The sequence below is a fragment of the Lathyrus oleraceus genome, chromosome 5 (assembly GCF_024323335.1).
Source record: "Lathyrus oleraceus cultivar Zhongwan6 chromosome 5, CAAS_Psat_ZW6_1.0, whole genome shotgun sequence".
Classification (NCBI taxonomy): domain Eukaryota; kingdom Viridiplantae; phylum Streptophyta; class Magnoliopsida; order Fabales; family Fabaceae; genus Lathyrus; species Lathyrus oleraceus.
Window position 1 is genome coordinate 240,928,551 of NC_066583.1, and position 14,239 is coordinate 240,942,789.

Here is a 14,239-nt window from a genome sequence, read left to right on the forward strand (position 1 = left end):
ACATTAAGTAGTTTAAAAGATACTGATCTATATATAATATTTTTGAAAGTGAAATGCTAGCATTACACCAAAGTTTACAACCACACCGTATCTATATACGGTTATACTTGTATTTGTTTTTTTAAATATATTTTTTTTTAAATATACTTGTACTTGTATTTGTAAAAATGATGTGAAATGGATACGGTGTAAATACAGTGTAGGAATTTCACTGTCAACATAGCATATCTGTTTTTGAAATAAGACTATTTTAGTGAAAAATGACATTATTGGCCATTAATTCACCATCTACAATTTATATACTATTGTCCTTGTTAGTCGTGGCCTCCTATATTTCCTCTTCCTCTACCTTCCCTCACATTATTCATCTTCAAAAATTAACAATATAGTTTATACATTCATACAACATAGATTTTCAGAAATCAAAGTTGTAGATATCAAATGGCAACATCCTCCTCATCACACGGGGACAATAATATCACATTTCCTCTCCGTAAGCATATCCATCTCCTTCATTTTTAATTTCATAATTTCCTTCATTACCATATGAATTTGTTACATAATATCTTGAATCTTAAATAATTAAATTTATTATATATATATATGTGATGATGTAGTATCTAAGAAGAATGAAACAGAAGAAAACTCTCCGATTAAACAAGTGGCTCTAACCGTTCCAACAACCGACGATTCATCTCTCCCAGTTCTCACGTTTCGAATGTGGGTATTAGGAACCCTTTCATGCGTTCTATTATCATTCCTCAACCAGTTTTTCTGGTACAGAACAGAGCCTCTCACTATCACAGCAATTTCCGCTCAGATCGCTGTTGTTCCTTTGGGTCAACTCATGGCATCGAAAATCACAAAACGTGTTTTCTTCAAAGGAAAATCTTGGGAATTCACGTTGAACCCTGGTCCTTTTAACGTGAAAGAACATGTTCTGATAACCATATTTGCTAACTCGGGTGCTGGAACTGTTTATGCGATACATATTGTTACCGCTGTGAAAGTGTTTTATCATAAACATATCTCTTTTCCGGTTTCTTTGCTTGTAGTCATCACCACTCAGGTATGTAAAATTCTTTGAGTTGTAGATCTCCGCTCCATCCAGTTTTCTTCGCAGATTTTTACACGCAGATATTTACATAAATTTTTATATTTTTAGACTTAAAAAAATGTAATTTCTGCGTGCTTTCCCGTCTTGCTCTCATGATAAAGAAAGGTGGTTTGAATTTGAATGGTAGGTATTAGGTTTCGGATGGGCTGGTATATTTAGAAGATATTTGGTGGAACCTGCGGCAATGTGGTGGCCAGCAAATTTAGTTCAAGTTTCACTCTTCAGGTAAATTATTTTAACTATAGTTTTTGATGTGAATTGAACTAATATGTGATTAATTAGATGCAATTGTACGAAGTATTTTTGAATATTTAATAGTCTTAGTGTCTTACCAAACTATTTAGTGTTCAGAAAATAAATATCTATACCTACAAATAACATCAATGTATAAATGCATTTGTTTGAACGTTAGGTCATTTGAAAGTTGCAATTAAGAACATGAATAAGATATATCATTGTCAACACGAAGAAAAATCGCTCTCAAAATAAAAAATATATGGAAGTAAAGGTAGTGTACGAGTGCACGTTCTCCCAACCATGTTATGACAGAAAAGGGCGTCTGTGTCTCAAAATATATAATACTTACATTTTTCTTGTCATTTTTTTTGTCGAGTACTTGGTAAGGAATCTCCATGAACACTCTTGAGGATTTTGAATATTCTATAAAAAAACTTAATTATTTTTATTTATAATATTAAAAAAAATATTTTAAAATTATTGTTTTAAACTCTTAAAGAATGTCTTTGGGATTTCAAAATTTTAACCACATCCTATATTATTTTTTAAATTAAGCTACATACTATTTTATTTCATTCATTCTAAATGATATAATATTTTATTCACTTCAAATTAACGGACATAATATATATATATATATATATATATATATATATATATATATATATATATATATATATATATATATATATATATATATATTATTTTTAGAAATAGTTAGAGTAATAAATAATAAATTATAGAATAAAAAAATGATCTAATTGATTCGGTTTAGTTTATAGCTAGAGAGATATTCGATTAAAGTGACATGAATTTGAATTCACCGTTTTATTGACAAAATTTTAACAATTACTTTACAATACTAAAAGAAAATAGAAAAAAATTATTAATATTAAGTAAGTGTTATAATGATTTATAATATAGAATATTTTGAAAAAGAAAATTAAAATATAAAACAAAGATAATCCATAATTATAATAATTTAGAAAGAAAAAAATCTTGTAATTTCAATATTGTATTTAAAACGAGGTAGTGTAATTATATAACAAGACAAAATGATTGAGTTGTGCATTGTAAAAGCATTTTTAATAAAGCGGAATTATTAAGTAATTTTTTAATTTTGATATTTAATTTGTTTAATAAAATAATGAAACATTTAAAATAAAAATTTAAAAATAATTATTTAAGCTAAATATTTATTTTAAATTTTAATGAAAATAAAATTTGTAATTTTTTTTCAACAAAAATATATAATATTATAAAAATTATTTTAAAAAAATCTAAAACATACTGGGCAATAGGATAACAAAATTATTGTTGTGTGAGTTGTAAAGCATCTTTAATAAAGTGGAGTTAAATGAGCTGTTTTACAAACTTTTTAGTGATTTAAATTGTCACATAGAATTTAAGCAATTTATAAATAATTCAACAGATATTTATTCTAAGGTTTTGTTTAAATTGATAAAATTGAGTGATGTAAAATGAAGTGTATGTTTACTTATGCCCTAAGAAATATTGATTATGAGTAAATTACTTTGTGATTTATATTTAAAAATATTTATAAGGTGAGTTGAAATTTCACTGTTTAAACTCAAATTACAAATCAGTCTAAAAGTAAATTTAATTCTACTTTACCTGTGAAAAAAATTAAGATGTCAAAATTAATTTAAAAATATTAAAATTGTTTTTGGCTCATCCAAAATGGAAACTAACAATAACAAAATGGAATAAAAATTGATTGTTTGGATTGGAGTAGAAGATAATGCATTAGAGTTAGATGTAATTTTCATTTTTAAATGTGAAAGAATTCAATATCACATAAAATGATGTTCTTGTAGACTATCAAATGAATTGGTTATACTTGAGATCCAAACTTTTTAAGTATTAATAGTTAACTATTCAATCCATCACATTGTTAGTTATTTTGTTTAGTACATTTCACTCATTCCTTCACTGACTCAGGGCTTTGCATGAGAAAGAGGCAAGGACCAAAGGAGCCTTAACAAGATCTCAGTTCTTCATCATCGCATTTTTATGCAGCTTCGCATACTACGTTTTCCCTGGCTACTTATTTCAAATGTTAACCTCACTCTCTTGGGTATGCTGGGTATTTCCCCATAATGTACTGGCCCAACAGCTCGGCTCGGGCCTAAACGGTCTCGGCATCGGTGCGATTGGGCTTGACTGGTCAGCCATTTCAGCTTACCTCGGCAGCCCACTTGCAAGCCCATGGTTTGCAACTGCCAATGTTGCAGCTGGTTTTGTGTTTGTCATGTACATTCTCACTCCATTGTGCTATTGGTTCAACGTTTACAGTGCCAAAACCTTTCCCATTTTCTCTAATAAACTTTTTACATCACAAGGTTACATTTACAATATCACAGATATCATAGACTCTAATTTCCATATGGACCTTGCTGCTTATGAGAAACAAGGAAGACTCCATCTTAGTACTTTCTTTGCTATGACTTATGGTGTTGGCTTCGCTGCACTTACCGCTACCATTATGCATGTTGCTCTCTTTCATGGAAGGTACGTTTTGTTTGCAATTAGATACGATATTCTGACACCAGACACGATATGTCAGATACGTGTTGTGTGTTGGACACCTGACACACATTTGTTCAGATGTATAATTTATATATGAAATGTGATAATTGAACAAACAGAGAAATATGGGAGCAAAGCAAATCAAGTTTCAATGAAAAGAGCATGGACATTCACACCAAGCTTATGAGGAAGTACAGACAAGTTCCTGAATGGTGGTTTGTGTGCATACTCATAGGAACAATTGCAACTACCATTTTTGCATGTGAATATTACAATGAACAACTTCAATTACCTTGGTGGGGAGTTCTTTTAGCATGTGCCATTGCAATCTTCTTCACTCTCCCAATCGGAATCATAACCGCAATCACGAACCAGGTAAGTACATATACATAAATCAATAGAAGAAAAAACTGAAGGAACTTAATTGTTAACTTAAAATTTTAATTATAGAGTCCAGGACTGAACATAATCACGGAGTACATCATAGGATATATCTACCCGGGATATCCTGTCGCGAACATGTGCTTCAAGGTTTACGGTTACATTAGTATGACACAAGCCATTACATTCTTACAAGACTTCAAACTCGGCCACTACATGAAAATCCCTCCCAGAACCATGTTCATGGCCCAAGTTGTAGGGACACTAATTGCTGGTCTTGTCTATTTGAGCACTGCATGGTGGTTAATGGAAAGCATACCAGACATATGCAAAGACACATCTTCTGTTTGGACATGTCCAAGCGACACAGTGTTCTACGACGCATCAGTTATTTGGGGTTTGATTGGTCCAAGGAGAATCTTCGGAAACTTAGGAACATACGAGAATGTGAACTGGTTCTTCCTAGGTGGAGCCATTGCTCCTTTGTTGGTTTGGTTAGCTGCAAGAGCTTTCCCTCAACAAGAGTGGATTAAACTCATCAACATGCCGGTTTTGATAGGTGCTACTGGAATGATGCCTCCAGCTACAGCAGTGAATTATACTAGCTGGATCATTGTTGGATTTTTGTCGGGTTTTGTTGTTTATAGGTATAAGCCAGATTGGTGGCAGCGTCATAATTATGTGTTGTCGGGTGCATTGGATGCTGGTCTTGCTTTCATGGGTGTGGTTTTGTATCTTTGTTTAGGATTAGAGGATGTTAGTATCAATTGGTGGGGAAATGATCTTGATGGTTGTCCCTTAGCTCACTGTCCAACGGCCAAAGGATTTGAGGTTCAAGGTTGTCCTGTTTTCCATTGATTGGAGTTAAATTAGTTGTGCATTGTTAGTTACTATTAGTTTGCTTAATCAACATTATTGTGTTTAAGTTTATGCTTTCAACTTTAGTTTTTCTTCATTCAATCACTTTGTAAGATGTAAATAATTCTCAATTCATCATTTGTAAATGGTAATAATACATATGTGGATGCTTTTGTTCATTTCAATTGTGAAAGTTGTTAAAGGCTTAGCTTGATTTTTAGTCTTATTTGTAATTGGAAATATAAAATCATTCAAGTGCTTTATAAAAATGAGATAGTTAATATATCAGATCATATATATTTTCTTTCTTTTAGCTTATAATTGATATTACAGATCCGAGTTCGGTTCTAATCTAAAAAACAATTTTACGAAACATGACATTTATGGTCGGAGGAAGAGAAAAACTTCAAACTCTTTGTATGAATCAAAATAAAATATTATAAATGAGTGAAAAGTATTCTTCTAAACTCTTTATATCGATCAAAATAAAATATTATAAATAAGTGAAAAATATTCTTTTATATATATATATATATATATATATATATATATATATATATATATATATATATATATATATATATATATATATATATATATATATATATATATATATATATTTTCAATAATTCTCCTCAAGTTGAAAGGTGTACACAACACTTCTAACTTAGGATGAGCAATGGAAAATTATATCAAACAAAGAAAAATACAATTAAATAAAGGCTTAACATCATCCGACAGAAACTAACATCAACAAAGTCATATGACCAAATGCTGAACTACCGAGCAGAAACTATATATCAAAAGTTTAACCAATTGCCCGAAGCATAACATCAAAGCCAATTAAGGCACAAAGCTTAACCATCAAGAATACAAAACACCCAAGACAGAACTTGATAGCGAAAGTGACGGCCGGAGATTACCAAAGTGACGATTTAAGAATTTTGAAAGTCATTGAAGATCTTATTCTTCCTTGATTTTCATGTTCTCTATCTAAACTCATGGTAACCGTTATACTCACTATGAGTAGCTAGATTCATTAGATTAGGTCTTCTTAGAGAAAACTTGTATTTTTTGGATCATATGGTTGTTTGATGTTAATTAAATTATTTAATGTTATTGTTATTATTTAGTTTTTTTTGTGTTCATTGCTTTTTATGTATTGACGAATGTATGAATTGTTGTCAGATGAGTAAAGATTTCTAACCATTCGTCTATCGATCCGATCTAGGACAATTATTCAACTTAGTAATTAATTGGGAATATGTAATTATAAGTTGTGGCTTGTGAATTAACGAACTTAAAGCGCCTAATTTAACTATGAATTGGTCTAAGGAATTAGAGAATTATTGTGTAGACTAGTGAGTTATACATCAAGGAATTGAGTGGAGTGGTCGTGTTAATTCGTTATAATACTTTAACATATTATAAATTTGATTAAAACACAATTCATCAACAAGTATGAGAAGAGGATTCGAAAGAAGATCTAATCATCTTTAGTAATTGAAATCAACTTCGTTAATTTTTCGTTTTTGTTTCCTAACCAAATAACTCTGAAATCCCCTTTTTTTATTTACTTTAATTCGTATGTAATTGCTTTATTTAAATTTGCAAGACGAATTTTATTTATTACTTAGACAATACTAGGATATTTGCTAGATTTTTTTTCTAGCATATGTACATTATTTTCCTTGAAGAATCCATAAAGCTCATAATAATTGTATTGAAACTTTACAACATGTTGGAGTGAGAACAACAAACATTTATGCCACAACGGCCAAACAACATGGATGAAATGGAAATATTGGTTGTTTGGAGAAAGATATTAGAAATCATTTAGACAAAGATCATTGTTTGACTTTAGAATTGAGAGATGCAATTGCAATGTTGGAATGTTTTATGCTTCTGCAAGAAGAAAATCCACAATTTCTTTATGCAATTGATTTAAATGATGAAAGACGTCTAAAAAGTGTGTTTTGGATATATGCAAAAGTAAGAAAGGATTATCAAGAGTTTGAAGATGTGATCTCTTTGATACAATATATATACAAAATGCCATTTCCTTTTATTGGTGTGAATAATCACTTTCGGTCTTGGTTGTGTGTTACTAGTTGATATGAAACCACAAATATGTTTATATGGTTGATGAAAATGCAGCTTAGATCTATGGGCGTAAAACCTCTAAATGCAATAATAACTGATCAAGATAATCAAGATAAGACAATTAAAGTCGCTATAAGAGAGGTATTTCTAAATACTCATCGATTTTGTCTTTGGCATATACTTAGAAAGGTGCCTGAGAAGCTTAGTCATGTATTAAGAAAAAATTTCGACTTCATGAGATATCTCAACTCATGCATTCACAAGTCTTGGTCAAAGTAGGAATTTGAAGATAAATGGCATGAAATGGTGGAATCTTTATATGATGAGCGTGAGCATTGGGTTCCCGTTTACACGAAGGATACATTTTTTGGCAGTATGTCAACAACTCAGAGACCATAAAGGTTTAATTCATTTTTCGAAAAATATGTCTATAAGAAAATTACATTAAAATAATTTGTTGAAAAATATAAAGTTGCTTTTGACAGACAGATAAGATGAAGAAAAACTAGCTGACTTTTTAATACTTGGCACAAGCAACATGCTCTTATAATTCCTTCACCTTTTGAAAAGCAAATGTCAGTGATTTGCACACATGAAGTATTCAAGAGATTTCAATTTCTAGGATTATCAGGCCCTTTTGTTTTGAAAGAGCATAAAGAAGGTCAAATTACTACATTTAAAATCTTGGACTTTGAGAAAAACGAGGAGTTTGATGTAGAATGGAATGCATCAAAAGAGGATATTTCTTGCTTATATCGCTCATTTGAGCTGTGATCCATGGCAAGAATATCACAAGTTAGATGAGAGTATCATACCAATGATATAATCATGCATAAATATTTGACTAATGTGAAAGCCGTCATGGATCAATAAAGTAACCAAGTGAGCAAAATTCAAAGGTGTATCTCATACCCAAGTTAGCCAGCTCTAAGACAAGAGATTACAACAAAGTTGTGATCCATGAAACAATAACAACCCTCAGTTTCAATCTTGAAGAGAATCTTGTTGGTAAAGTAGACAAGGAAGTACGACTTGACGATTGGATTGTTGGAAATCTCCAAAGTCTATGGAGAATTTCAATCAATCTTGATGAACAAGATTGTTATTACCCACATAATAACAACTAAAAAAGAAGAACAATGGAGAGTGTATAGAACGATGAAGGAGAAGAAAAATTAAATTCTGTAGAGTTTCTCTCTATCCACAAACTGTGGAAAACTTCTTATTTACTTTGCAACTGCAAAAATACTGTGAATACAATGTTATGAATGCTCTATTCACTTCTATTACAAAATAAGGGTTACTCCCTCTATTTATAGATTTAGGTTAACTTGGATCTCAAGCCAAAGCCCAAAACTATAAAAGCCCAAAATAGCTAACATTACTAAATATGCATAGGTGGTTTGACACTTCCTTACTTTGTCGAGCAACCTGCTTTGACACAAGGAATTACAATTCAACATGGATGACCCATATTGCTAAGCACATCTTAACAGGGGAGCTACCGAAGGATATAATTGAGACATCCGATGATAGGCACACTTCTATTATTTGGTGGAAGATTGATTCGTCACCATTTTTTTATAAGTTTTATCCAAGTATTTACATTAATTTCATAACCATTTATTGTTTCTAAATATTAAATTTAGTAATATTTGCATGAACAATAAAAAAAATTAGGCTTCCAATTATTTAATGACACTTTTTAGATAATATGTCATTTTGAAAAGGTTTAACATGTTTTTTAGGTTTTGGGAAGTCAAATAAAGGGCCGAAAAAGGAATGCGGCGAATTATAAGAAAGATTCACAAATTCTATTTTGAACATATCTCACTTTGATAGTCCTCCTCTTCTGATTCCATATCTTTGATATTAATAGCCTTCAAGGCAATACTTTTCTTCTTCTTCTTATCATCTTCTTTTCAACTCTATATCATGTTTATGCAATTTATCAAAATATGTGTGTGTGTCCATGATTGCTAATTCCCTATATTCACAAATCATAGTGGCTTTACGCTGCCAACTCTAATTTAGGCATCTAAGAATTTTCACAACAAATTCCTCATTTAAAAATGTTTTTTCTTGAATTCTCATATGATTCACAATATGGGTAAACCATGTTTGCATTTGATTTATGTTTTCTTCAGGTTTCATCCTAATAATTTCATACTCATGGATTAATGTTTTCAACCCTACCCTATTTACCTCAGTAGTTCCTTCATGGGTAATTTGGAGGATGTCTCACATTTCTCTTGCAGTCTCCCAGTGAAAAACTCGCAAAAATTCATCGAGACTTTTACTAATCCCCCAAAGAGATTTTAATGGGTTTAGCTCCAAACATATATAATTACTTCCTAAAGAAGAAGAATTTACTCAAGAGGAAAAATAACTCTTGGTAAATGTATAATAATCCCCTTTACCCTAATAACTTCCTCACTAAACTCAAGAACGTTTCTCAAAGCAATATGGCAAAAAATGTGATTAGGAAAGAAAATAATTTAGAGGGGGGGGGGGGATGTGAGATATCTCACGCTTTCTGGATGTTTTGAAATGAATGGGGAAGGTCTCTACTTATAAGCCAATAAATGGTTCAATTTAATAAACAACCCATAGGCACAATTAATGAATGGTAACAAGTTTCTATCAAATCCTTCCAATTTGGGCATCAATAATTGATTATTGCAAGCACCTAATCGTTTAGATAATTGATTATCTAATTGATTAGGCCCTTTATTCGCTCCATGATTTCCCCCCCAAAATTACACTATTTCTTGGCCTATAAAAAGAGAGGCTCTCCACCACTTAAAAATATCCCAACAAACGTGAAACACCTCATTTTTCCTTTCTCTAAATCATTTTCATTTTTTTATAGATATTTTAGCTATAGTTCTTTGAGAGTGTTCTTGAATTTAAGTGAGAAATTTGTATTAGGTGGGGGTTTTATTTTAAATTTACCAAGAGTAATATTTTCTCTTTAGTAAATCATTCTTTCTTAGGAAGTAATTATAATGGTATAAGCTCTCACTCGGTTTATGAGTTCAACATGTATATAAGCTTAATAGGTTTGATATCAACCTGGTAAAAAACTTTGTTCGGTTCGTGGTCAACCCCTGTAAAACCTCGGTTTAGTTCAGATGATAGCAAACTTAAAACTTCATTTTGATTCGAGATCAGCCTGTGCAAAATCTCAGTTTGACTTAGAGACTAACCGCTCAAAGCTCTATTCGCTGTTTAGCGTGAAGACTAACCACTTCATTCCTCAATTTGGTTTTTTAGTTGAAGTTAGCCTGAAACTTCATTTTTCTTGTATTAAGGGGTCCATGGGCTTAACCTTCTAAAGTTCTCAAGCATTATTGTATACTCTCAAGATCAATTTTTAGGGAGAGGAGGGGTATGTCACTTCTTCAAGACCGAACCTTTATAAACTTCTGGTGTCGTTCTCTATTCCGTTAACTCTTTTAACTTTTACTTATTTTCTTTACCTTGATTTTCCGTTGCACATTCAAAAAAAAATTATAAAATATTTTCAAATTCTCATTTAGAAAATGATTTTCCTTTAAGCAATTATTTTTCAAATCTCTATAATTCACCCGTCTCTTGTACATGGAGTCACATGTTTAACAAGTGGTATCATAGTCTAACTCCTGTTTAAATACTAATCATCTTAGGAGGAAGATGACTTCCAATATTATTTTCAACAAAAGAACTTTCCTAAAGACACCTCTACCATTTAATGGTGATAGATTTCAATTATGGAAAGTTAGATTTAAAATATTCATTCAAAGTCTTGATATTGAATTTTGCGAAACAATAGTCAATGATCTGATTATTCTTACTCATTGTATAAATGGTGAAATAGTAGATAAATCGGATTTTCTTTAGACCATAGAGGAAAATAATTTTTTTGAAATTGATTTGAAAAGTAAAACCTTTTTAGTTATGTGCCTAGTTGAAAATCAATTTTTCTATATCCGTAAATGTAAATATGCCTAAGAAATGTGGGACACACTCATGAAATTATATATGAAGTTTCTCCATGTATCTAATAAGAGTGAATAAACAGATGAGGCTAAGAAGATGAATGTTTCCTTCATAAATGTTTTTCCATCCTTAGAAATTTTAAAAATCATGTTAGATTCCTTCTTCGGTAGAGTCAATCCTTAGAAATTTTGGAAATCATTCAAATATTTAACATCAAGGAGAAACCTCAAAGAGTCAATCTTCGGTAGAACCTTCGAAGAATCTTATTCAAGCGAGGAAGATGAAGTTTTTTTGAAAGTCTCTCACGAAGAAGATTAATGTGAGGTAACAAATTTGTCATACAATCAATTGTTTAAATTAAATACTAAGTTAATCAAAGAAAATGATAAGATTAAAAAATGTATCTTAGATCTTAAAGATTATGTTAAATTTCTAGAAAAGAGTAATGAAACGCTTAAGTATGAAAAAGTTAACTTTAGAAACCAAGTTAATCTTTGTGAGGCTTGTGTCTCAATGAAAAAGAAAGTGAAAGATTTGCATGAAATTTTAAGTAAATTTACTAAACTTTTAATAAATTCTATCAAATCAAAAATCTTCCTTAAATAAAGTTGGATTATTGTTTAAATCATGTAGAATATATAGTAAATGGTTTAATAGGCAGAACGTGAATCACCATGTTTATAAATATTCTTACTATAATAAATTCGAGACCAATATGGTATAAAATTTCACTCGGTTTCCGAGTTCATCCTGTATAAGAGCTCAATAGGTCCGAGATTAGTTCGATAAAAGTTTCAGCTCAGTTCGTGGTCGGTCAATGTGAAATCTCTGTTCAGTTTAAAGGATAGTCAAATCAAAACTCCATCTTGGTTTGAGATCGACATGTGAAAAATCTAAATTTGACTTAAAGACTAACCGCTCGAAGTTTTATTTGTTGTTTGACATGAAGACTAACCACTTCATTCCTTAGTTTGCTGTTTGATTGGAAGTTAGATTGAAACTTCATTTTTCTTATATAAGAGAATTCGTGGGCTCAACCTTCTAAAAACTCTTAAATATTATTAAATATTCTTAAGATTAATTATTGAGGTGAAGAATATGTCATTTCTTTAAGACCAACCTCTATAAATTTCTAAAGTCATTCTCTTTTCCCTTAACTCTTTTACTTTCCACTTATTTTCTTTATCTCCTTAACTCTTACTTTCCATTTATTTTCTTTACCTTGATTTTCGGCTCCACATTCCAATATTTTTAATAAATTATTGTTAAACTCATGATATGGAAAATGATTTTATTTTAGACTATCCTTTTTGAAGCATTCACAATTCAAAACATCTTATTGTTGTAGATTACTTTATAAAATGGATAAAGGGCGAACTTTTGGCAAGGATAATGGTCACAACATCTTGTGTTTTTCTTAAAAGAATCGTTTTCACAAGATTTGACATCCTAAAAATTGTTATAACCAACAACTGAATGCAATTCACAAATAGAAGATTCTGGGATCTACTTGAAGATAAACATGTAGTTCAAAATTTCACCTCTATAGAATATCCTTATACCAATGGCCAAGTAGAGTTCCCAAATAGAGTTTTATTAAGGGGTCACAAATGAAGATTGGACAACGCCAAAAAACTAAGAAAACACCTTTGTGACTCACTTATTGCACAAAGGGATTGATTCCGAGATAAGGGAATTAAGTTAAAAAAAACTTGCACCATTTATCAAGGAAGGAAAACAGAGAAGAGTGCTGAGACTGAGCCATAATGAGTGAGATCATAGTAAAGCATAGAATGACATCAAAATACAACAAAAAAGTCTCATAAAAGTTCAAAAACAAATTATGCATTTGAGCTAGATAAGGCTATAACTCACAAAACTGAATAATTGATACAAACCAGATATATGAAGAAAAGGAAATTGTATTGTCAACTATGCTTGTTACAAGGACAAGAAAGATGAAGATAAAAGTGAAGAAAATCTCGGTCGTAGTCGAAACTTATTAGAAACCAAGTAACCTAAACCGAGACAGAGTACACAAACTCCTATATCAATGGACTTCCTCAGAACTTCCAAATCCATCTCCAAGTGGATGCACGCTTCTTCAAGTTCTTTCCGATGAGTATCTTCATTTCTATTATCAACATATAGCTCTGTTTCCTCTGGAATATTCTCCAACTTCAACCTATTGGCCCTATGTTTGGGTTTCTTCATATTCCCAACCATCATGGTGTTTCCTATAGGAATTGGATGGAGTCCATCAAAATCAAAGTCGGTGATTGTGAATGAGTCTAAAACTTCATCAGCGTTGGTATGTGAGTGTGAGGGATAATTGACAGGTCTACACATGTTGGCAGTGGTTCGTGGAGAGGATTTTCAAAGACGGTTGTAGTTACATATGTGAAGAAGATTGATGGTTCAGGAAGAAGATGGATAATTTATCTGAATCGAAACGGATCCGCCCATAGACCGCGCCGTTGGAATTTGTAAGTCCAGAATCCGTCCACGGTTTTCTTTTCTTGAATTTTACCCTATAACTTTTTCTAATAAATAATAAATATTCTAAAATTTGGTTAAATATGATATTTTAAATATATATATATATATATATATATATATATATATATATATATATATATTGTATATTCCAAAAATTTGTGTTGATCGGTCGATTCCTAAGATTGGAAGAAATCGGTGATGAAGTAGGAATGGTTCGGATGGAAGTTGAGTATTAGTCAAAGTTAGAACACGGATTTGCTTAGAGGATCCGAGATATAACTCGGCCTAAGAAGGCATCAGATAAGTCGGGATAATGATTGGAGAACCACCATCTCATCGGAAGCGGTTTCGAAAGGTGAAAGGTCATAACGATCCCATAATGAAAAGGACATTACCAATCATTAAGAAGAGAAATTGAATAGGCAAGTCGACGACGGTTTCTAGCCTTTGAATTTCGAAAGGAAGTGGAAATGAGCCTATAAAAGGACATGAAGAAATGAGAAAAATGGGGGG

The 14,239-nt window shown here is 31.2% G+C and overlaps 1 protein-coding gene across 1 annotated transcript; it reads left to right on the top strand.

The window, feature by feature from the left end:
- Positions 1-290: 290 nt before the first annotated feature.
- Positions 291-5,357, top strand: LOC127083415 (oligopeptide transporter 7). The gene is made up of 6 exons (XM_051023726.1): positions 291-493; positions 618-1,069; positions 1,245-1,342; positions 3,317-3,886; positions 4,024-4,279; positions 4,355-5,357. The coding sequence occupies exons 1-6, from the start codon at positions 442-444 to the stop codon at positions 5,141-5,143; spliced, it is 2,217 nt and encodes a 738-aa protein (XP_050879683.1). The 5' UTR covers positions 291-441; the 3' UTR covers positions 5,144-5,357.
- Positions 5,358-14,239: the final 8,882 nt, after the last annotated feature.